At 43.7% G+C, this 25822-nt stretch overlaps 1 protein-coding gene across 2 annotated transcripts in view; it reads left to right on the top strand.

The window, feature by feature from the left end:
- Positions 1-2958, top strand: part of CTNNBIP1 (catenin beta interacting protein 1) — a 55002-nt gene extending 52044 nt beyond the window's left edge. For both annotated transcript variants that reach the window (XM_024210611.3, XM_024210613.2), the window contains exon 5: positions 706-2958. In XM_024210611.3, the coding sequence (XP_024066379.1) occupies positions 706-764 (59 nt within the window). In that variant the 3' untranslated portion in view covers positions 765-2958. The remainder of the gene's footprint in view (positions 1-705) is intronic.
- The last annotated feature ends 22864 nt before the right edge of the window (positions 2959-25822 follow it).

Here is a 25822-nt window from a genome sequence, read left to right as displayed (position 1 = left end):
AATATTTACCTTCCTTACATGTGTTGAGGCCGAATTAATGTTTAGAAACCACTTTGATTCCCTTGAATGGAAGGTGCCATACATGCTCGCATTATAACCATGGACAATGAAAAGCCTCTCAACAGGACTAACAAAACAGTGTAATCCTAGTGTGAAGGAAATTCCTGTTAGGAATAATGAAGGCAGGCTGCAAAGAGTAACCAAAATATCCCGTTAAAGGAGAAAATGACACATAGGGCAGCAAGTCCCAAACATCTTTTTATTGAACAGCCCCATTCTCATGCTCCAAGATAGTTCAGCCAGGCCCTTTTGCAGTGCAGGGATCTGAAGGATGATGAGACCAGCAAAGAATTTGCAAATTTCAGTGTTTTCAACTCTCTCAATATTTGGTGGGTTTTTTTAAAGCTCCCGCTCCTGGAGGTATGTGAAAACTGGAGAATATCAGCAGCCATTTTAAAAAAAAAATGAACAAAAATTCTAATCCTTGCGATTGCAGAGAAAAGCTTGAAAACATGAAGCCTAAATCCTCCAACACCAGAAGGCAAATAGGAACCTAAAATGTATTATTTTTAAAATCCTCATGACTTCTGGGATCCTGACTCATGACTTTTGAATTTTTGGGGTTGACAATACTGAAATTCAACCCACCCCCTATTCTCTGAATGCAGTACTCTTAGCTCCCATTTTTTTTATATGTACTTACAGGTGCTGAGGACGTGGTGATGGCATTTTCCAGATCAGAGACGGAAGACAGAAGGCAGTAATTAAAGAGTGTCTGAGCAACACAGAGCTGGAGAGGGCAAGGAGATTCCTGAAGATAGAGGATGGCAGAGCATTAAGAAGTTCCTTTGCCCACCCCTAATTTTCCATGGCAGCCCTTGCCCTTTTCCTTTTAATTTTGCTTCCCTTTGCCAACTCTCTGAACACATCTGACAGCCATCTGTTCCTATACACTGTTGCTTCTCATCTGGGCTGTGTTATCAAGGACGAAGCTAGCGATGCATTTACAATTGGTTCAAAGGGACAGACTCTGTTTATAATTGGCTAAAGGAAGACAACTTTTTAAACTTGACCAATGGAAATCTTTTATTTTAGTTCTGATTTTATTTTATATTTTAAAATAAGTCTCTTGACATCCTTCTTCTAAAGAAGCTTTTCAAGCTCCGGTGCTTATTTAGGTCAGATTTGTGAATTTGAACAGGGTTTGGTTGGCTGCATAGAACTGGAATTGAATTGTGATTGGCTGATAATGCTAAAGCTTTCTCTAGATTGCTTGCAGGTATTTTGCTGACATCAACATTTTCATTGCAGAAAGTTGATTTTTTGGTGCATTGGTTTACTTTTCACTTATTGACCTGAGGGAAAAAAGACAAATGTTCTTTGCAATATTTATTACACACCTAACACACGCACTCACTTTGCTTTTTTTGATTGGCTTAAGAACTGTTTTTAATTTCCTATTAGCTCCAAGGTCTCCCATGCAATCAGTTTTTCCATACTTATCTGCTCTATGGCCTCTGGCTCTCTTGGGAGCATGTCAAAAACATATTTACTTTAATAAGTCTACCTGTTGCAGCTGGAATGTGGAGATCTGCAGCCCTCTGCTTAGCTATGGGCTGTATCAATGAATTGCTGAAAAAACTTGGCATTTGGGTCGCTTTTCTCTTTGCTTCTTACAGAGGAGCTGTAGATTTGCAGGAATTGGAAAAAGATAAGATCTGTGGCTGTGACATTAAATTGCCAAATGTGTATAGCATATGAATGAATTGTGTAAAATAGTACATACAGCTCCACTTTAACCCTTTAATTGCTGCACAGGATTTAGCTCTCAGATAGGGGAACATTACCACCCATGATCTTATATCCATGTTGCACTGGAATACAATAAACAAAGTTTCTTATCACCTGCAGTATTATGTGCAGTATGGCTCTAGTACCTGCAACAATTCAATGAGATGGAAGTCATCTGTCTCCAGGATTAATCAATTTTTCTGTGGCCATTGCTGTATTGGTGGCAGTGGGAATGCACTAAACTGCCCAAACATGAGTGTACATGTGACATGCGCAGATTCACAGAGCTGGGAGAAGAAGTAGGGCCTTCATCTGCAGTGAAATTTTAAAACCATGCACTCACTCTTCAGGAATCTGCACAGTGAATATTAAAATCCTGAGGTACCTTGTGCTGCTGCCTAAAACCAAGCACTTCATTCTCTATTATGTGCAGTGAATTTTTACAATACTTCTAGACTCTGTTGTGGGTTGCACTGATTTAAGATATTTCAAACCGTATTTAAATAGAAATCCGTTCACCTGTACCTAGTTTGTTTCATGCGATTGTTAATTATTTGGAGTAACAGCTCAGGATCCTGGCTGTGACTACTTGACTGTTCTCATGACATGCAATTATGATGATACAGATGTTATTAAAATCTCAAAAGTGAACAAACAGGAGAAACCATTGGAATATGTGTGGGAGAGAGAAGTGGGGACTTTATCTTGAACAAATAACCATTGTGTAAATGGGAACAACTGTAATTCTATCTATGAAAAAGATCCTTTTGATTCAATTGCATCTTTGTAAAGTTTCAATGTGAAAGTTAATCTCTTACCTCAGTTTATTGAGGCTGGATAAGATTTCCCTGTATTAAAATGAAACCATCAATGAGCCCAATTGGTTCTTGTGATTTGAACTAAGAGGCACTTTGATTTTAACTTTGGTGCAAAGGGGGCAGCCCTTAAAGGGTTAATTTAAGGTGATATGTGTTTTCAGCCACTGGCTGGAATGAGGGGGCTGGATTGTAGTGGCCTGTCATTGTCAAAGCTAACATGTATACTCCATGTGTATCTATGGCATTTCTGAGCTGTTACATCTTTTTAAGAAAAGTGAAGTGTTTCTGTGGTTTAATCTTTTGACTAAAAATGTAACTGTTGGGGGGAAAATACAGTTTTTAATAGCTACTCTTGTTTCTTATTGATTTATTATATTGGTAACTCACAAAATGCAAAATATCCATGTTGCTCTTGTGAAAGATTTACCTGTAAAGTCCAAACTGGAAGGGTTCAGTAGGCATCTCTGATGCAGATACGCTGAAAACAGGATAATGTGGAGTTCAGATGCCTGAACAAATATATTCACATCAGGATATTGCTGCCATCTCTTGTATCTGTATACTGAACCGAAGTTGCCTGGCATCCTTATTATACCATTATTCTCTCTCCTCTTCCCACCTCAATCTCACTAATTTCCATTGACTACAGGTTTTAGAACAGTGGTTTCTTACATTGAAATGGGGCAAGAGGATCTGTGATAAATTACTTTCGTATGTTGGGGGAGGCAGAGTATGGTAGAACACTGGAAACCCTCTTAACCCCCTATGGCCAAGTCCAAAGTGCTTGTGTTGTCCCTCTTCTGGAAACCAGATTTGCCTGTTAACCCTGGAATAGTGAGGGATGGAAGAAAGGGCACAGAGCAGTGGGGACTGACTTTTTTAGTGTACAGAACACTTTCTATAGCTTCCCTTTCATGCTTCAGTCTGTCTTGTGTAAACAATTTCTAATTAAAGGTTAAGAACTCCAGCTTCATGTGGGCCAGAGGTGACTGTGACTCTAAACTGAAAGACATAACTCATGAGCCAGTATTGCCAACCCCAGATGTTCGAAAATCATGAGTCAGGCTCACAAAAAATCATGAGATTGGCTTTAAAATCATGAGATTATGTAAAATAATAGATTCGGTGTTCTTTTCATTTAGCTTCTGCTTTTTGAGTCTTTTGGGTGCACCGGGGTCACATTTTGAAGCTTTCTCCACAGCCACGAGGGTCAGAAACTTACTTTTTCTGTAAGAATGAAAGCTGAAAACATCACATATCCACTTGACTCCAGGAGCTGGGACTTTAAGGAAAACTATAATTATCATGAGACTCATGACAAAATCATGAGTTGACAACACTGAGTATAACACAAAGGGTGACGCCAGAGAGCCCACAAAAGATGTACTTAAGGCATTATGTAAAGTGGCAGCGGGGGTCTCTAGGTGGCTTCTCGAATAGAGCAGATCTGAAATCCTTGGGTGGAAATCTTTGGGAGAGTGCCTCGTGATCCCCATATACTTTAGGGTTTTTTCTCTTTCAAGAGCTCATAACTTACCCCAACAATGTAGGCAAACCAAATTAAGAAGGAACTAAATTGAAACCTGTGGTAATGCTAATTCAGCATCCTCTGAGAGCCTGGCTGAGCATGAAGGACAATGGTTGAGAGAGAAAAACAGATTCTGCCATTCACTTCAGAGTTCAGGGTTGCTGCTTGTATATGCAGCAGGAGTAGAGCAGATTAAAGACCTCTCCTTACCCAGTTTAAGCACAATGTGCACTGGAGTTTTACAGACTGGGGGAAGGGAGGGAATTTAGGAACTGAAGGAAACACTCCTCCTGTCTCTTCAGGTGGGTAGCAATTGCTGTAATTTTTGCTGAGGTCATTGCATCCGTGAGCATTGCCCATTGTAACTGAAGAAAATGAGACTTCTTATCTTTCATGTCAGCCTTTAGACTGATTCTTCCAGATCCCTAAATAAACCTTATAGTAAGAGAGCATGTGAGATGTTGGTGAGGCATAGATGTTAAACCGTGAAGATTTAGTAACAGGGATTCTTGGAGGGAATGGTTATTTGATATAGTGAGGACTGGTAATGGGATATAGAGCCTTTCACCTTTAAGTTGCTTATTCCAATCTATCCCAGGTAAATAGTGATCAAAAGTTGTCACTCTCTCATGACTGTTCAGTGGCCTGTGTGAAAGGAGTTACACAGTCTCAATGGCAGTGCACTGCCCACTTCACAGGTGCCCATACTGCTAAAATGCCCACCTTAATAGTCTTGGGAGAAACTAAGGAATAAATAGCTTATGAAAACCTCCCTCCCTTGGTCACTGCTTGTCAGGGTGGGGTAAATTTTTACAGCCACTGGTGATGCTATTCTGAGGATAAATAGAGAAATTCAGTCTTCAGGGCTGTCAATATTTTAACTTTTTTTCAATCATTCAATTCTCATGACAAATTAAGCAGAGAAAAATAAGGACCACTAAGTGGGAGGTTGCAAGTCAATGTGTCTTGCAAATCTGACTTACAAATGTTATGTAAGATATTTGTTTTATACGAGGGTTACTGAATAATTGAGGAAACTTTTACACCTTTAGAATATTTTAATATTAATTCTCCAGTTTTCTTCCTTTTTGTATTGCTTGCCTCTTTAAGGACTGTGGTGTGGCTGGCCACAAGTAAAACTTGTGGCACAAGGGCCAGTACAATGCAATTTGTGACCATTAGAGTAACTGCCTCTCAAATCCTTGATGGTTTGCTGCGTACTCTGGTGGTTAGCAGTCAGAAATTCTGGGTTTTATTCTAGCCTCTGCCACAGATCCACTGGATAACTTTAAGCAAGTTTAACAAGGAGTCCGGTGGCACCTTAAAGTCTAGCAGATTTATTTGGGCATAAGCTTTTGTGGGTAAAGTGAGGTTTTTTTTATCCACGAAAGCATATGCCCAAATAAATCTGTTAGTCTTTAAGGTGCCACCGGACTCCTTGTTGTTTTTGTGGATACAGACTAACACGGCTCCCTCTTGATACTTAAGCAAGTTTGTTAGGCATGTCTGCCTCATTTTTATCCCACAGAGAAAAGGGTATATTAATATCTTCACAGAAGTGTTGCAAAGCTTAATTGTTTGTAAGGAGCTTTTAAGAACCTTTGCTAAAAGGTGCTGTTGAAATGCAAAGAAATAGTATTAGACGGAGGAACGACTGGAATACCAAAGCATTGCTATGTAGCATATGTAGTATGTCCTGCACTGGTAAGATTTTTACTGTGTACAATTGAGCTTCATGTTGGATTTGGACCAGTGCTATTGGCTAACCCAGAGACCCACCTGTTCAATGTAGGCAATGCTGAAATCAACGGTGGGGTTGGAATAAAGGTAGAAGAAGTTAGAAGTGTAAAAGAAAAGGAGCCCTTTAAATAGTTTTCTCCTGCCCTATTGCATTTGAGTTGGTGGCTGCTGCTTTAAAAACACATATCAAGCTTTTACCTTTCAGAAAATTGAAGGAAAATTTATTTTTAAACTCATTTTTAAAAAAATGTGGTGTTGCTTTCATTCTGGCCTCTTAGTCTTTCTCAGTAATTTGCTTCACATGTCTTCTGTTGATTAGTGTGAAAATTCCTATCAGCTGGGCCTGTCGCTTCAGTAAACCTGGTGCTGTACCATGTAACTATAGTTAAAGTTGCATTTTAAATGCATTATATGGGATTGAATTTGGTGCTCGCGCAAGTGAATAGTCCTGAGTTGAACCAGGCACAGTGCTGGTAACTGTGTCTAGGCTAACTTCTTCCCTATAGCCTCCCATCCACTAACACTCTAAGTTTAGTACCTTATTTGAATACTGCAGATTTTGCTCTCACCTGCCTATGTGCAACCCCTTCATAGTAAATTGCATGCTGATGTGCACCTCCTGAAGTTCCATTCACTTTAGTATTCATGTTACGTTGCATGTGTCCCAAGTGTACCTCTAGGGTCATGCAAGTGAATTGACAGCCACAGTTCTGGATGATGAAGATTACACTCTATCAACAGCACAGTGCCACTGAAGCTAATTTGGTTAACCCCATCAATGAGGTAAAAGGCACTGAATTTGACCAATTGCTTTCAGTGTGATTGCACAGGGATAACTGAAAGAATGTGGTGTTGGAAGGGCAAGAATAGAATAGGTGGGCGTCAGGAGAAGGGCAACAGCAGAAACCATGTTCCAGACTGCAACATGTGGATTAAATTGTGACTTTAGCATTCTTCAGGGTATCCCTTTTAGCAGAGAGGTAGCCAGTCCCAGTGGATAGGACATTGGACTGGTAGACAGGAGAGCTGGGTTCTATTTCTAGATCTGTCCTGGATTTGCTGTGTAACCCTGGGCAAGTCACATAACTCTGTAACTCAGTTTTCCCTTTCTCCCTCACCTCTTGGACAACACCAAAACCTAGGGATAACAAGTGTTACAGCAGGGTTACATATTGTTAAAGACATTATCAGGGCAAGGAGATGGCCTGGCTGCTCCAATCCATGTTAGAGCCTTCTAGTTTCTGCAGTTGATATCATCTGGTGAGTGAGGGATTCTTGGTTACCCTGCTATCTCTTCTGGCCCTTCTTTCATTTTCTTTTCAGCTGATTTGCTCCAGACAGAATTATTGCAACATGTCATAAAACAAACTGGCTAATTTCCCACTATAACCTGGATCACCTCAACTTTATGGATTGTGTTTGGGGAAGATAATCCTGTTTTGTTTCTTAAAGCTTTAGCATTTGGTTGCTTACAAGCTGCATCATGTATGGGCATGGAACAGCTGTATGTGCAGAGCTTCTTGCTGCCTCACCATTTCCCCACATTGAGCCTCCTAGATGCGAACTGTGATTGAGATCAGAAGCTCCATGAAACCCAGAGAATGAGTTCTCCACTTACGTTACTCTTTAACTTGCCTTTCCCCAATATAAAGGCCATTCCAAGTGTGGACTGATGCATCTGCTCCTTCCATTGCTTTTTCACTTCGCTCAATTATTCTCTTTTCTTTTGATGCAAACATAAATGCATGCAACCCCCAGTGGGACAGACACTGCAGCCTCTTCTGTATTGTTTGTGGGAGCAGCTGGAGGCATTTATCCAGTGCAGAGCAGACATTATCTCTCCACATGGTATGCTTGTCACTGTCACATTGCACCTGAGCACCATTGGCCCAAGGAAGCAAGGCACTGTTCACACTGTGCTAGAACCAAGTTTAAAAAATGTTTAAACAAGGTTTGAAAACAGCTTCAATTAAATTTGTTACTTGCAGTTTGGCTGGGCTCAGGCCCTGAGGCTTAACTGTGTTCTAGCAGAGCTGAGGTAAGACTGGTTATGCTTCATGCTCCTCACTCAAACCACATGAGAAACCAATTTTACTGGATTTGTGTTTAGACAGATCCTTAACACTGTTCCTGGCCAAATGTATAGGGCCTTACGACATCGTAAGTCTGCAACCTGGGCCAATTGCTCTACACACTGCTGCACAGGTATTCCATCAGGTTTTGAGCTACAAGGCCCATCTAAAGGACACAAATATGATTGGGGAAAACTAATAACAACAGTCCCTCTGCCATGGTTAATGTTTCCGTCTAACAATGTAGTTGAACTGAACTGTCTTATAACAGTTCTTCTCAAATCACGCTAAAGTCCAGGGCATGATTCGACACTCTGCTGCAGCACCTTTACAAAGGCTCATCTGGAGTAAAGGGGCTGCAAAGGTGGCTTAACTAGCCCCCAAAGTTTAGAGGGCTTTACTGGGTGTATCCCCTGATGTAGGGCTGTGTGAGGATCAGAGGAAGTTGCCAAAGTGTCCTGTGCTTTGCTTATTCTGGCCTAGAAGGGGTCTGTTCAAAGCAGTCATAAAAGCTTAAAACTAGCTTTGCTCCCACTTCCTGGGCTGCTCTTCCTGAGAAGCAACATACAGAATTCAGCTACAAGGCTGCAGTGCAACTTCAGAACATGGTTAAAATATGGCTTGATCATGTCTAGTCTTCACTCTGGAGGCCAGCTTTAGTTACACTGGTGTAGGATTAGAGTATTATAACTAAATCTTTGGCCTTTGCTGTATAGACAGGACCACTGCTATATTGTTTGCAGACTCTTAAAATATGACTTTGTAAGAAAGGACTCTACAACGCAAGTACAGCATTACCATATTCAGCAGTGGCTTTTATATACATACGTGTACACCAGGAGGAGGGAGGGTGCATGGAGTCATTTAATCATGGAATGAAATGGAAACCTGTGTGTCTGCTGACTATGCACTGTAATCCATTTTCAACTTTACTAGTGACCTCCTAATTGAGGGCACTAAGGAAATTGCCTTGAATGTGATTGGAATAGACAGTTGTAGGCAGGCATTCTCCCCCATTCTCTTGTCTTGTATCTTTCCAAATGCCTGGAGCAGACAGCCATAGCAAAGCTTTGCCTGACCAAGGGTCCTGCTCAATGCCTGGAGCCTGATGCTCAACCACAGCTAAGCACTGTGGTTTTCTGCTGCAAGCAACAAATGTATTATGTAATCCATACTGTGTAATTAGAAGTGAATGTAAATAGAGACCATAGTGAACCTCTGTAGTAAATATAAAGTGGGTGAATCCCTTTAGTTGGAAGGGTAAGGAGAGAATTTTTTCCCACTGCTGTGTTCTCATAAGCTTCTTTGAGCCTGGAGAAAGATTTTAATTAAACTGGACAGAGCCTTAAGCTTCCTAATAGCCTGCCCTAGCCAGCAGCACCAAGTCCTAAAGTGCCCTTCTGAAAGGGATTGTTCAGCATGCTGGTTCTGTAGCATGCTGAGCTGCTTGTACCGTATGAGTTTACAGTAGAGTCCTTTTGTGTTTCAAGCAATAACATTGTCCTCCTGGCCTTGCACTGACCTATGGTCACACCCTGCTGAGAATGAGGGAAGGGCTTGGGTTCTCTCCTTCTGGTTGTTTCTATGTAAGTATTTGCCATAAGAAAATGGGGCAAGCATTTGCCATAAAAAAAAATTTTATTTGACTTTTTAAAATGGCATCCATGTAGGAAAGTCTACATGGCACATAATCAGAGCAGCGCAGAGAAATTTAAATAAAATGTCTTCAGTTCCAATGCAGTTATCAAGTGCAAGGAGGCAGGATCTAGAGGTTAACCTAGTCCCTTCTCACTGAGCTAACAGCATGTCACTAAGAGATGGGAAAGGCTTTCAGAGGTACTTTAATACATCAGAATCAACACACAAAGTAGGTCTTGTACCAATCTCTGATGACCAGCAAACTGAACCATAGTACAGCTACTATAGGCGCTATGCTGCACAAATGAGGGTCCTCCATAGCGAATGCCCTACCTCGCATCCGTAAAAGTTTGGCTATAAGGTCGGTCAGGTTTGTACTGGCAAGATAGGTAGAGAAAGAGGTCTCTGATGTAGTCAGGTACCAGACCATGTAGGGCTTTATAGATTAAAATAACACCTTCAATTGAACTCACAACAGATGGGACATTACATTCAACCCCATCTGGTGATGGGCTTGTTGTAGAGCAAGTTGCACAAATGTGCTTAATGCACAAGCCCAAAGCAGCACACAGATTCTCAAATTTCCCTAGACATATACTGACCTGGGACCATGGGCCAAATTCAATCATTGTGTAACTCAGCTGACTTCAGTGGAGTTGCACTCATGATTATTTTTGACCCTATGTGTCTAGAATTATGAAGACTGACGTTCCTGTAGGAAAGGCCCTGCTGCCTTTTGGGATGGTCCTGCAACCTGCTTTCCAGGTGGGAAGAAGAGCCTATTTTTTGTAGCCTCATACCTTGGAAGGGTGCCTTGAGTGGGCTCCTGTCCAGGGCTGAATAAGTCTCTATGGAGGCAGTTACATTTCATATTACCCATCTCACTTAAAGCTGCAAAGAGAAGGGGGAATGAGATCAAGGGGGGAACCCTATGGATGTTAACATACTTTCCATCTCCTCTGTGGGTTAAACAGCACCTGATGCATTAAAGTGGGAGATGGTGTTTGGGAAACTGTCAAAGGGAATGAGAGTTAGGCAGCTCAGGGGCACAGATGTCTGTGGCGAGAAGGGTATAAAGAAGCTCTAATGCTGAGTTCTTACAAGCCTGTCTGGTGGATAATGTACATCTTTCTATCCTTTTCACTGAAAGCGGCTCAACTCCATCAATGCTCTCTACTGCTCCATGGATCTTCTCCCTCTGGGGTGTCTCCCTGTTAGCATCAACATTACTTTTTAATAAATACAACACCCCAGTAGCTAGGACTGTTGCTGTTGAATACAATAGAATTATTTCATAAATGAACCATGGATGAAGATCTGGCTCTATTTCTCCTTCTATTTACTTTCTGATTCCTTCCCAAGAAAGCCTATTTCCAGTTCCTTTGGCTCAGCTGAGGTCTTGTCCTGTCAGTGGTGGCCTGATTTTCAGAAGTGCTGCACACCTCTTCTTCCTGGTCATGCCAATGGAAGTGTGGGCGCACAGCACTTTTTGCAAATAATGTAATTAAATGTTTGACTCTGGCCTGAGTTCTGTCTTAGCCCAAAAGTGAAATCCACTTCCTGTTGGTGTGGAATAAACGCTAGTCTAGGCTATCCACTCTGTACCAATTTTCACTTATCCCACTTGTTCACTTTCTAGTATCCAGAATTTTGCTGATACTTCTTTATGACCATTATACTCTGATTTTCTTTTTCTTAATTATCTAATGTTGTGCAGCTACCCATCGTTCCCAGAGGCTGTTCTCGCTGCTGCAGGAAGTGGCCTGTGTAAGATGAGCTCCAGCCAGGATGATGGGCCTGCCTCATCTCATAAGTATTTTACTTACACCAGGTGGGTAATTTGTCTCTGGAGCAGCAGTGAGCAGGCAGACACATGTATGCTGCTGGAGCAGAGTGAGAGGGACTGAATTTCAATCATTTAGCACAGCTTGGGATCTGCAGCCTCTTAGGTTTTCATACAGTAAGCACAAAAAACACCTTTCCACTAACCAGGCACTGAAAGAGGCTGGCTTTGCTAGTCAACTTTTGATTAATTTCAGCAATGGGGGTGAGGGGAGAACCAACCAGTCTCCAGGAACAAATGAATCCTCTGCTGAATGCAGAAATGGCAAAGGTGAGAAGTGCTATGTTGAAGAAGTGCCTGGCATGGCACTTAGAGGGAGTGGGAGACCCTGGATGTCAGTCTTGGCATCTTTTACACAGCAGCTCAGTGCCGGCATTTTCTCCTCTTCTTCACTGCGTAAAGGCAAACATGAAGGAGTTAAAAGACTAAAGAACATCTTAAAATGAAGCATGTCAAGAGGAGTCTCATTTTTCTGAGTTACGTCTGGTTCAGTTATATATCCTATGTTCTGTTAAGGAGAGAATCTCACCCTGAGATCTGAAGCCTTTTTACAGAAGTTGCTTTCTCGCACTCTCCTGCCTTTTTTGGGGTGTTTCCCACTTACTGCTACTGTGAGCTCTGTAGAGACTAGGGGCAGGCCTATCCTGATTTATAATCAAATATGACATGATCTTTCCCTGCTATTTCAAAATGGCTCTGAAGGCACTTTGGGGCGCTAACTTCACCTGTCCATTTTTTCAGGAGCCTCCCTGTCAGTGCCTTGCCCTGAGAAGGGGCAAAACCATTATGGTCCTTCTCCCCAAGTTGGTTCCCTTTAGTATTCCATATATTGCCCTCTCTTTCAGGTGAACTTGGACAAGTCACCTTCTCTCTCTGTGCCCCTGATTCCCCTCCCACCCACCATCTGCCGTGTCTATTGAGGCTGTAAGCTCTTTGGGGCAGGGACTGTCTCCTACGATGCGTTTGTACAGTACCTAGCACAACTGAGGCCTCTAGGTGCTGTTGTAATACAATTGATGATCATCCTGGGGTGTATTTTAATCCTACTTTTGGGTGTGTCTTTTTTTTTGGTCCATTGATCTGATGTAGCTTTTGCTTCTTCTCCAACCTTCAGAAAAAGGCACCTTCCTAGTGTGTGTTTAGCCTAGAGAAAAGTCTCTGAACAAAATTCTGTTCTATTTTTCTATTGGTGGTAAATTTTGTGTCAGTGTATGGAGAGCAACTGGCTGAGTCAGTGATAGAAACCTGTGTGTGTACACACGTACGTACATACACTGGGAACAATGTTCCACTGAAAACTGTATTATCATCCCTCGAGGGTTTGCTTTTGATGAAGAAAAGGGGTTGATATTTAACCCCCTTCTCCTCTTCTTCTGAGCAGCAGCTTGAATTAAAGAAAAAAGAGACGCGTCCTTGGCAGGGGAGACTGTCTGCCTTGGAGCTTCCCATAGGGAGGCAATCAGTCCTCACACTCAGCAAGGCGCACTGGCTCAGTCTGCAGCATTAATCAGGGTTGACTGTGCCTCTTAATCCCCTGATCCCTTCCATAAAGATGAGGACATGAGTGCTGCATCTACATGTAATGCTCTTCCTCACTGCAAATAGGCCCAGCTCTGTGGTTTGCTGCAGACAGTGATTAGTTGGCTGGGGGATCAAAACATAATTAGCAAATCTGCAATTAGAGTGAAGGCCAGGAGGGCAGTGGCTTAATGAAGGGAGGAGTCACAAATGGTGTCTGAAGGAAGAGAAATACATTAAATATGGAAGGTTTTAACTGCTCTCCTGTTTAATGGGATTGTAACATACATAGCCAGGGCACTGCGAGAAAGAAGTTGGCAGCTCTGGAGTTCTTAAAGGCAAAACTATTATTATTTTATTTGTTACCATAGTGCCTAGGAGTCTTAGACATAGACCAGGATCTCATGGTGATAGGTGCTGTACAAATACAGAACAAAAAGACTACCCCTAAGTAAGATGGGGGGTAGTAGTCTTAAGAGGGAGCTCCCACTGCTATCAAGGTAGGATGGCTTGGTGGTTAAAGCACTGGACTGTGAGTCAGGTTGCCTGCATTTGACTCCCAACTCTTTCACACTCCCTGCACGACCTTGGGCAAGTCTTTGATTCTGCACCTTAGTTTTTCCCATCTGTAAAACTGTGGTAATACTGACTCGACCTCATAGTGCTGTTGTGAGGCTTAATATATTAATGGGTGTAAAATGCTTTCAGATCCCCTGAAGGAAGGTCCTTTATAGCTGCAAAATATTATTATTGTCTGTGTTGAATTTAAGCAGGGCACCACTGGAAGAGAGTTCACATTACAGAAGTTATAAAAATTGTTTCTCTTGCATGGCTGGATTAAGCATGAACAGCACAGCAAGGAATTTCACTGGTTGTAGCTTAACCAGGGCTGTTCTAAAGCAATAAGCAGAGACACAGGGAGCGTAAAAACAGCTAGTTTTTAACTGATTGTGAGACAACTAATGAAATATATTTTTAACAGACATTTGTATTGTCCTTACAAAGCCAGTTGCGCAGACTGTGATATAGAAAATAAGAGCCAGCCTTCCCACAGATTAGAACCATCCAATGGGCCTGATCCTGCTGTCATTCACCTCAGTGGCATAGCTCATGTGGACTTCAGTAGCAGCAGGACTGGGCCCAGGTATAGTGTCTCACAGAACATATCAACAGTTGTTTCAGGATGCGAGCATGCAGTGGATGAAGTGGCATGGAAGATAGTTATTTTTTAAACTCAGATACCACCTTTCACTCTCATGGAGCTCACAGAGGTTTACAAGCTATGGGCCAGGCCTTGCAATTGGATTCATCTGGGAGGACCCAGTCAGTTGGGCTCTATGCATATGCAGGGATCCCCCCCGAGGGATACAGTTGTAGGACTGGAGCCGACATATTCACAGTCATCTTCAGCAACTACCCAGCACGCTGCACAGTGATGGGAATGGTTTGGCTAAGGAAACTGGGACAAAATGTGGAGTGCTATTTAATGTTCAACCAGAGCAGACAGGACCTTGGTTCTTATGTAGCTCTGAGCTAAGTGACCCCAGATATTACCCTGCATAGGTCTACATTTATCTGCTGCAGGAGGACAAAGGGCTGACTTAATCCTGTCAGGATTCAAATCTGTGCTTTCAGTGGGTCAACCTGGAATTTGACACGTAAGCCATTAAGCCATCACATCTGGCTGAGATGCAAACCCAACAAGCCTCCTGAAAATGTATATGGTTTATATGATTGAATTATTTTACATGCCCTTTGCATTACATCAATTAAATGCACAGTGCATTGGGTCAAATTAGGTTTTGATGTAACTGTTGGTCACTGGAATTATACCAGGACTGATTACATCCCTGTAATTTAAACTGCTCACGTATAGGCAGCAAAACAACTCTCCTTCCTGGACGGTTCCAATCAACCATCATAAAAAAGCCAGTGGTGAGCAAATAGATGTCTAAAAACAATATCTTCAAAAGGTATGCTCTGAAGAAAACTCAAGAAGGTAGGGGAGAGAGAAATGCATTCTCTGAATCTGGGCTTGCTGACCTGATAACCCTTTTGTCCATTGCACCATCTGGTTTTTGCGTCTTCCAGTTGCTGCAGAGGGGAATAGTTATATTTCAGTTTCCTGTAAGCAATTAGCTCTGACAGGCCCCTTGTCTTTGTCTTTCACAAACCATCTTCCATGCTGACCTTTCTTCCAGTCTCCCCCGAGAAGAAGATTGGCAGCATATGTTTTGGCAATAGGCGGGCCAGGGCCAATTGTCTGTCCTGTGATTCTGCTATACATGCTTCTTTTCTGCTTTATTAGATTCTGTCTGCTAACATTGCTCGCAGGAAGGGAGAGAGCCAGTTTTTCCCATTTAAACTGACTGGTGGTGTAGTAACAGTTGTGAGGTTTGTCAGCTAATGTAGAAGAAGAAAATACTATCTCTTTCAGAGGCTAATGCCCAGAAACCCTGTCTTGTTTCACAAGCTATTGTTTGAAGATTCAAATTGGAGTGGTATTGAAATAGTTATCCCAAAAGTTGTGGAAAGGAGCAGCACTGAGGATAAACCAAGAGTTGAACCAACTGTGCATCTGGGACCACAATAGGTGTGGAGCAACTGACACAGCTCCTTCTCCTTGTGTCTACTTTACATCAGCAGCAATCTGAGCTGCCCCTGCTACTGATCATCAGGGCACCAAGTCGGTCAGGCCTCAATGAAGGTCTCAGCTCAAATGCTGTCAGGTCCAGCTGCACATCCTTCCTGGAGGAAAAAACTGGGCTCCAAAGCTGGTCTTCAGCACAGGTCTAAAGATCAAAATCCTGATCCAGATGACTGACTTTAAGTGTTGCACTTCTTTAAGAAAATATCCGAATGTGCTGCAAAAACAACAACCCCAAAATGTGGTTCTTTCAATCAGTGTTTCTCCACCTTTTTCATACCAGGTACTAGCTTGCTGTTCGGGAGATCTCTGAGACTCCACGTTGAGAAACACTGCTTTAAATCATCTGTTCAGGCTGCAGAATATGCACCTTCAGTTAGTTTTTTCTTTCATAATTTATAAATATGAGCCCATCACGCAAGCCTCTGGGAATAGTTACATAGTGGGGGGGAAAGCATACATCAAAATCAATCTATTGTCTACTGCAGGCAGTGCTGCTAAACAGACTCTGTATTCTTCCCCACTCCACCATGACTTTAAAAAAAAAGTCTTCCACCAAACCTATCTCGCTTTCAGGCTAATACAGAAGTGAACAGATGAGCCTTGTACCCTTATTACAAATGTCAATAGTGGATTGATAGGTGCTTCTCTATCCTCTTGCAAAATATTCTTGGTTTAATATCCTTGCACATAGAGCACTGTATATTTAAAATAAAAGCAGGCCGTAAACATCTCCGTGTGTTTGAAAATTAATCGCTGTCAGTTTAAGATCTATGTGGTCATTTAACAGCAGTCTCCGGGGTCGTCTCATCAGGCTGCCAGTTTAATGAAAATAATAATACTCTGAATTTCTAGAGAATCTTTCATCCTAGGATCTTAAAAGTGCTTTACAAGTGTTAGTTAATGATGTCTCACAACATCCCTGTGGGATAGGCAAGTGGCATTATGTGGAGAGGATAAGTGAGGCACGACGAGATGAAGTGACTTGCCCAAGGTTACAGGGTGAATCAGTGGAGGTGCCAGGAATAGAACACAGGAGCCAGGATTCCCAGTCCCCTGCTCTAACCACTAGATACCACTACCTTTCATTTATGCGGTCGTAGACTGTGAGCTCTGTGGGACAGAAGTTATGGAATTCTAAGCCCTGTTTGGGATTCCTTGGCATTATTATGATAGACAATATAATATAAACTCAGTGTCTTTTCTGTCCCTTTATCATAGCTAGCCATGGTTTGATAGAGACAATGATTCAAATTAAAAAATATTCCAGATGGGGTTTTCTGGAAAAGGCAACGCAAGCTCTTTCTTCATATTGATAGTTACCTGCTTGGGTTTCATTTCTCTTCTTCCCGAGGGAACTCATGGGCACTGCAATGCAATCAGCAAAACAAGAAGTCCCCAGTAAAAGATTGGAAATGGGCCTGGTTAAAGGCTATCTGCCAGTGTAAACAGTCCAGTCTCTTTACTGGCAAAGTCTATGCCACATCCTGTAAGATGCTGTGGCCACTGGGGAGGTGTGGTGACGTACACCTTGCAGGACTGGCCTTCTACTTCCACTACTCACAAGCATCACAGCGGGACCCAGAGGATGTCTGGCATTGCTTTTTTGTTTAGTTTTTTAATAATCTTGGAGTTTAGTGAGACTTTTTACTTTAATGCAGGTTGGTGCTAACGGTACAGCAGATGTGAAGTCACTAGTGCTTTCCCTCCTTTCTCCCTTGCTTTCTTGATTTTTATCGTCTGATGTAATTTCCTTTCCATAGATTCTCATCCCTTCTGTTCCCTCTTTCCTTCTTTTGATTTAAAAGTCATGGGAAAATGTTGCCTTTGGTCATCAGAGCTGTGTTGGGTTGTGGGGAGTGGCTAAGCTGAGGCTTCCTGAGTCATTTTTCTTGCGCTCCTTAGTACTGATCTCCTTACTATTGCTCCGAAAAATCAACTTCTCTTCTTACTGTTTGCCCCTAAAAGGATCAGCATGTGCCCCTGCCAGTGCCTTCTTCTGGATGACAGAAGTTGTATCTAAGGGGGCTGGAGACATGGCATTGCCCCCATATCAGCTGGTCACCTACCCTCATGGGACCATACAGCACTCCCTTGTGCATTAGTTAAACCTCAGTTTAGTACTTGATGCAGTACCAGGTTCCCATCCTGCCCTGTTTCTGCAGGGATGTGCTAAAGGGAGAAGCAATGGCCTACATCCTCTTCCACCCATCCCAAACACCCATGTAAAGCACCTACGATAGGTGCTAATTGCAGGTCTCTCTTCCCCATCTTGAACTATCTTTACCTTGCATAGCAGGTGAAATCTGATAGTGTCACAGTATAAGGTGGTCACATGGTTGTAGGCACTTGGTTAAAAAAAAGCTCACTTCAAGAAAGAAAAGCAGAAGGTACCTTTGAGGCACACTTTATACCAAGTTATCTACTTCACCTGCTGAAAGAAAACTAAATACAATGTGACATTCTATTCTATAAAGGTTCTTATACCACCCTCCTTACTGTAGTATCTGAGCACCTTCCAGCAATGCAGTAAGTGACATGACTCATGGAACCTAGTATTTGCTCTGTGTCCTTTCACGACACAAAGCAAAAAAGGGAGTGAGGCTTTGTCTAAACTGGCACTTTCATTGTTAAAACTTGTGTTGCTAGGGGGTGTGAAAGAACACTCCCCTGAATGACAAAAGTTTTAATGATGAAACGCACCGGTGTGGGCAGTGCTTCATTGGCAGGAGCCACACTCCTGGCGTCAAAGCTACTGCCCCTCATTGGAGGTGGTTTTATTTTGTCAGCAGGAGAACTCTCTCCCGGCGACAGAGCGGCTACACTGTGCACCTTACAACGGCGCGGCTGCAGCGGCACAGCTGTGCCGTTGTAAGGTGTGCAGTGTAGCCATAGTCTTACAGTGCTGGCATGAAGACTTCTGCACATGGTGAGCTCTCAGGCCTGGGATTTAAATTACTGCAGAGCTATTCATTACTGTGTCTAGTTAAAACACTAACAAGCTCCAACACCTGTTTGTTTTCGGATAATCTACCCTGGTATAAACAACCCTTGTTGGTTCATAGGTACGCTCTTGTAAGGTGACGAGCATCCTCATTTCTCACTGACTGATGGGAGTTGGGAGCTCTTGATGCTTGGCAGGAGTGGGTCCTTAAATAGCTACAGCATTCCTGGTATGGCCATGTGTGGCAGAACCAGCATAGTCCCCCTCCTCTAGCCACTGATTAAAATGCCAGACACACAGACAGAGGCTTATAATTTGGTTTCACATTAGAACTCTGCTAGATAGACTGCAACCCAACGGGAGAGAGCCACCAGCTTTTATTTTTGCTGAAGAACATTTGTGGCACTTCTCAGTTATAGCTCTAACTCAGGGCTCTGTTGATTTTGTTGATTTCATTATTTTTATTATATAAATAATAAATCATGAGCCTTCTTATAGCTACTGAAAACAGCTTGTCTGAATAAAATGCAAGGCTTCATGGTCTACTGAAGGGGGGCGGGGGGAGAGTATAATTGTGTTAATTACCAGAATACCAGACATGCAATTAATATGCCACAGGAACAAAGAGCAAATGCACTAATAGCACATAATTGAACTTAAACTACACCCTTCGTAGAAGGGAGCTCTCATGTTTAGGCTCCTTTTTGAATTAGTAATAAAGAATAAATTAACATCCATTTTCTTCAGCCTAAAAAGGAAGAACCTTGGTGCGGGGCAGGGCAGTGATATGGAGAATGCCTTTACATTCCACCATGACTGTTGGGGAGGGAGTTCTCATGCCATGGCTCTCCTCTCCCTGCTCCCATCCCCACCCCTGCACCCACGCAGGCAGACAGGCACAAAACGGAAAGCCTGTTGCACATAGATACTTTGTACCATGACATTGAAGACTAAAAAGCATCAGCAGGTTGTATGATTTCAACAGTGATCCTAGGCTTTGCAGCTCTCTAGTACCCTACACCCACTGATCTCCAGAACTTTATTAGCACTAATTAATTAAGCTTCATATCATACCCATGATACAGAGAAGTACTATCATCCTAATTTTAAGAAATATGGAAGTTGTGCAGGAGCGCCGCCAGCTTTTCTGCCGCCCTAGGCGGCGGAAGGTCCCGCCCCGAAATGCCGCCCCCCACAGAGGCAGCGGAAGGTCCCTCCGCCGAAATACTGCCGCGGTCGCCGCCCCCCAAATTGTAGTGCCCTAGGCAACCGCCTAGGTCGCCTAATGGGTTGCGCCGGCCCTGAAGTTGTGGCACAGAGAGAGTTTAAGGGCTCCGTCCTGTGCCCATTGACCTCCGTGGGAACAGATCCTAAGGCCCAGATCCTGAAAGGTATTTAGACACCTAACTCCCTTTGATTTTAATGGGAATTAGGCACCTAAACACCTTTCAAGATCTGTGTCTAACTACTTGCCTAAAGTCATAGAGGAAGTCTATGGTAGTGATGGGAATAGGGCCCAAATACCCTGGCCTTAATCACAAAATCATCCTTCTTCCCACTCATACAAAACCACTTTGCTTTTGCTTAGCACTCCCATTTCCCAGCATTAACTACTCATGCCATTCTCTACACTAATTAAGAAATATGTATAGAGGACTCCTATTATTTCTAAAGCTTTACCCATGTGTATGTTTTTGGTTTTTTTACAAACACATAAAAGACATGATCCTGACCCATAGAGCTTACAGCCTAATTGGGCAGACAAATACAATACATGGGGAAACAAAACAAAGAGAAGGCAGTGAGAGAGATCAACAGTGTCTAGTTGTTCTGCAGACACCCCTTCTGGAGTAGTTCAAATACAGTATCTGACCCGAGTTCTTATTTTCATGGTTCCGGGGATGACTCATTAAATAAAAAGTTCCCATCCTCACTTGGTATTTTTTTCTACCTCTTCAATGTAAGCTCATAACTTTTGCAGTTGCTGTGCAGAAGCTTCCCTGCAGTGGATGGGCATCTCTGAAGATGTCATAGACTGTCCTTCTAGAGATTCTGTTCCTCTGGAGCATGTCAGGGAAATAAATCTCTAAATAATTCAGTAAGTCATCATCCATTCAGTATTCCACTTTCAGGTTATACACATCAGCTCAGAATAGCCTTCATGTGAACAGGCACAATATGTTTCCTCCTCCCTACGTGGTGTCACCAGTTTGAGATGCAAGAGGAATGTGTTCAGATCCCCCTACTTTAACCTAAGATGACAGCTACTTGTGGTGTATTTTCACATTAAGGAGAGCTTCCAACCAAGGCCAAGAAACACTGGCAGCATAGGCTAGGGAAAGGTGGGACATTCTAGCTGGGATTAGAAAAGTCTCCTGCTGTCTCTCTGGAGAAAAGGCTAATGGAATTTCCTACTCCTATTCTGTAGCTTATGTTAATTTTTTTAAAAGCCTGTGCCTTTTCCAACAGAGCCCAAGGGCCCCAACTTCCATGTGAGGCCTGTAAGGATAGCAGTGCAGTGGAGTAGGAAGCAAATGGTATGAACTAGTGTCCTCGGGAAAAGCTGCTCATCTAGACCTTATCTACCCTAGTATTTTTCTAAGTCTCCCACAATGAGAATAATGGCAGGAGAACTAGTCTTGACCATCTGGTGCTGACATTTTAATCACTGTTTTGTCTAAGCATGCTCTGAGCCGAGTTAGATGGGACAATTAAAATGTCTACTCAAGCATTCCCACTGTTGCTAGCGCAAGAGAAGCTGCAGCCATGAGAGACTTAGAAAAATACTAGTGTAGACAAGGCCCTAGAGGCAGGTTCAGGCTCTCAGGTGGACCCTAGAGGCTTTGGATAGCTTCATGCCTCCAGTGACTGTGGACTGTGATCCTGGTCCCTCCTTGATCTTAAGACTCGCCTGTGATAGCTCTGGCAATTTCCTGCAATATCTTTCAGAGATCTTACTGTGTTATGTATCACTGTGGGCCATGGATTGCATGTCATTCCATGGGGGACAGTAACCACAGCCCCTCCAAGAACTAAGAACAGTGGGGCTGATTAGGCTAATTCACTCAGTTTGTAACACACCCCCCCCCCCCCCCCGAGCAGTATGCCCACCTGGAGAAATTTTCATATACTGGATTAAATTGGATTCTCTAGAGGCCAGCTGACAAAGGCCTTTTGGATAAATAGCCTGAGTTTAAACAGACTCAGGGCCTTCTTTTTTATCCGGCACACACAGCACCTTCTGCCCAAAGGGAGGCCCCCAAACCTTAGAGAATGGTTGGAAGGACTGACACCAACCAGAGCCCTTATGGAAATGGGTGGGTGGGCATGATCTCTGGAAAACTCATTAGCATGCATGTAGGTTCTTTTATTGTTTTAATATGTTTTCTTTGTAATGCTTTTACTTTAAGAATAAATGTGCTTGCTTAGAAAGGGCTGTGTGGTGTCTTGGTATAAGACACCACACAGCCCTTTCTAAGAAAGCACATTTAAGGGGTAATTTCACTGCTTATTGCCTCTGAGGAAGGAAGGCAAAGTAGGCCTGCCTAGGCTCTCTGCATTGTTGGAGAATTCATAATGTAGGCAGGGAACTGTGCAGCCTGGAAAAACCTCATCAGGAGGGAGAGAGACGCAGGTCTCTGCCCAAGAGAGGTGATGGCTGGGGAGCTGGAAGCCTGAGAGTAGGTGACCTTGTTGGACCATAAAGGGGGAATACATATGCAGTTACCCTGAACTGTAATACCACCCACTACTTGGGGTCAATCCAGGGCCCACACTTCAAAGAGCTCCCAGTGACTTTGAATGATGGCTTCATACTTTGTAGGGAGTCTAGTTTAGTTGTCACAGTGTAACATTCTGGGTTCTATTCCTGCCTTCCCTACAGATTTTCAGTGTGACCCTGGGCAAGTCACTTAACTTCTGTGTGCCTGTGTCCCCAATATGTAAAACAGCAATAATATTAATTGTCTTTCTTACTCATTTATAATGCCCCTAACAGCCATAGTAGATGCCTCTCTACTTCCGAAGGGTATTGTGAGAAGGTTAATTCCATTAATGATTGTAAAATGCCTGGAGATTTTAGGATAAGAAGTGCTAATGAACTATAAAATATTACGATTATGTTGTGGAATATTCAGTCCACCCCTTTGTAAGGAAGGGGACTTGTATTTCACCTTTGTTGTTTTCATGTTTCCGTTTGCATATTTTGGTATATGTAGGTATAACTGGGAAGGGAAATAAACAAGGCAGAAGAGGTTTGCAGGTGCTGCTAGCTTTTTGTGGAGAATGCTGGTTGTTTTTCTGTACTTTCCTTTCCCTGCCTTACTGAATTGTCCTCCTTTTCTTTTTCTGATAAGCCAGTAGTTCAATGGCTTATTGAGAATTCTCTGAACGCTCTCAGAAATGTCAGGGGAGAAGATTTTCATCTTCAGATTGCCAAGGCCTTCATTTGCATCCCCTAAATCAATCCTCAGAGATGATCAAAGAGCACTCTGGAAAGTTTCAAATGGGGGGGGGGGGGGAAACAGTCCTCTTATTCCCGCCCCCAACATGTACAATCAAGATCCAAGGCTAAAAAAGAGTCTGTAAAAATTATCATCCAAAGAATCTGAAGACGTTTTAATTTTCACAGCATCTTTTTGTTCACACAGTCCTGGAACAATGTGAATCATAGAAAGCAGGGAGGAAGACCTGTAAGTCATCTAATCCATTTTCCACTTTAGCCAATGCAGGGCTGCTCTCTACCATATAGTTTCTAGTGCTTTGTTGTTGGGTCTTGTTTTAAATGTCCCAAGAGATGGAGCTTGCACCATTCCTTCGGGAGACTGCTCCACAGTTTTACAGATCTCAAATGATTGTCTGGAAACGATTCCTGTTATTCACCCCACTTTTTGTTTTCTTAATTTCATCCCAGTTTATTCTGCTCCTATTCTCATCCCCACCCACCACGGTGAAGTGGTTTCAGTCCTATTAAAAACTGGAAGCCAGTTTAAATAAAATAATATCCTGGAGCATCTCCTACAGATTTATCCAGTGGAAAAAAGAATAATGATGAGATGGGAATGGGCCAGCTCTTGAGAAGCAACACAACAGACTGCAACTCCCACAACCTTCCAGCTCTTTGCTGCATTATGCAGCCATCTCTATGAGACATGAACTGTGTTAACTTCCCAACAGACTCCCTCCACACTAGGACGCCGCCTCTCAGATGTGGCCTCAAGAGCAGATATGGGCAAGTGAGTTTCTGGTAGTGTGATTCCAATGGAATCTCACTGTCCAAGAGCCAGAGGGGATGGAGCCTGGAGCTTCTGGGGAGGCACATGTTTAGTTTTGTGCATCATCAAATCCTCCAAGATTCACCTGGATTTAATGGGGGAACCTTTGGGGTTTGAGCACCAAACCCTTTCCTCTACCACATGCTCTCAAATCCCCTGCCCATGATGGAAGAATTCAAAGGAAACTCAATGAAGGAAGTTTCCTCCCTTCCCTGCATTTTCCTGCCAGAAGGTCATTGTCACTAATTTACCATTAACAGCATAAACTTTACCTAGGACCAGATTTAAACAATATGGAACCATTAGAAAGGGCACTGAGTGTGTAATAGAGATGGGAATAAGCCCCAGATCCAAACACCCCAAAGAATTCAGATCAGAGCCTCACCTTGCCATCCCAGGGTTAGGGTTCCTATAGGTAGGGGTCTCTGCCCTAGGGTTAGGGCTCCTATGAGTAGGGGACTTGGGGCTAGGGTTAGGGTTCCTAAGGGAAGGGGAGTTGGGGTTAGGGGTCTTACGGTTAGCTCTCCCAGCCCTAGGGTTAGGGTTCCTATGGGTAAGGGACTTGCGGCTAGGGTTAGGGTTTCTGTGGGTAAGGGTCCCTGCCCAAGGGTTAGAGTTCCCATAAGTAGGGCACTTGGGGCTAGGGTTAGGGTTCCTATGGGTAGGGGTCCCTGCCCTAGGGTTAGGGTTCCAGTGGGTAGGGATCCCCGCCCTAGGGTTAGGGTTCCTCTGGATAGGTGTGACAGGGTGAGCATATTCTGCACTAGACAAGAAAGGGTTAACCCCACACTATGGGTGGCGGAAGTCCCGTCCCTCAGACCATGCTGGGCATGCTCCAACTGCTGCCTCAGTATAAAAGGTAGCAGCCCAGCAAATTCTAGCCTGACCACTGAGGAGGGAGGACACTTGATGGAGGCACCAGCCCAGGAACTGCTTCAGTACCTGACTGCGGGAACCAGTGATCCCAAGGACCAGACCGGAGACTTGTTGCCTACAGGCGGCCAACTGGAGTCAGAATACTGGGGAACTACCTGCACGGAGGAGCTCGGAGATTCCGACGGAGTATGGACCCTGGCTTCAGGAAACATGGTAGGAAGTGGCCCAGAGAGGCAATGTGACTGGTGTCTTCCACCTGAGGAAGATCTCTGTGTTGCTATAGCATCCCTGTTGACTGACAGTTGCCACTGACAGGGTCTTGGGCTGGGACCCAGTGGAGCAGGGAGGGCTTGGGTCCCCCTACCCCAGCCGTCATCCCTCGGGTGGCAGCCCCTGACTCCAGCCATTAGGCCCTGTAGCCCTGATCCCGAGGGCAGCCATATTGACTCTGGCCCTTAGGCCATACTGCCTTGCGTCCAAGGACAGTCTGGTAGACTGTAACCGCAGTGCCCCCTCACCCACGACCAACCCCAAAAGGGACGGGTGTGTGCATACACCATGACAATAGGTAACTTGGGGCTAGGGTTAGGGTTCCTATGGGTAAGGGTCCCTGCCCTAGGGTTAGGGTTCTTGTGGATAGGGTTAGCGGTACTACTGGTAGAGGACTTGGGGCTCAAGTTGGATTCATGTGTAGGGGACGTGGGGCAAGGGTTAGGGTTCCTGTGGGTAGGAGACATGGGGCTGGGGTTAGGTTTCCTGTGGGTAGGGGACCTTGGGGCTGGGGTTATTATGGGTTGGGGTCCCCACCCTCGGGTTAGGGTTCCTGTGATTAGGGGATTTGGAGTGAGGGCTAGGGTTCCTATGGGTAGGAGATATGTTGCTAGGGTTAGGGTTCCTATGGGTAGGGGTCCCCACCCTAGAGTTAGGGGTCCTATGGGTAGGGGAGTTGGGGCTAGGGTTAGGATTGCTATGGGTAGGGTCCTCACCCTAGGGTTAGGGTTCCTATGGGTAGGGGACTTGGGAGTAGGATCAGGGTTCCCATTAGTAGGAGACTTGGGGCTAGGGTTCCTATTTGTAGGGGTCCCTGCCATAGGGTTAGGGTTCCTATGGATAGGGTGCTTGGGGCTAGGGTTA

Source organism: Terrapene carolina, unplaced genomic scaffold (genome assembly GCF_002925995.2).
Source record: "Terrapene carolina triunguis isolate 2854851 unplaced genomic scaffold, T_m_triunguis-2.0 Scaffold714, whole genome shotgun sequence".
Classification (NCBI taxonomy): domain Eukaryota; kingdom Metazoa; phylum Chordata; order Testudines; family Emydidae; genus Terrapene; species Terrapene triunguis.
Note: the sequence above shows the minus strand (reverse complement) of the source record. Positions and strands in the feature narration are given on the sequence as shown.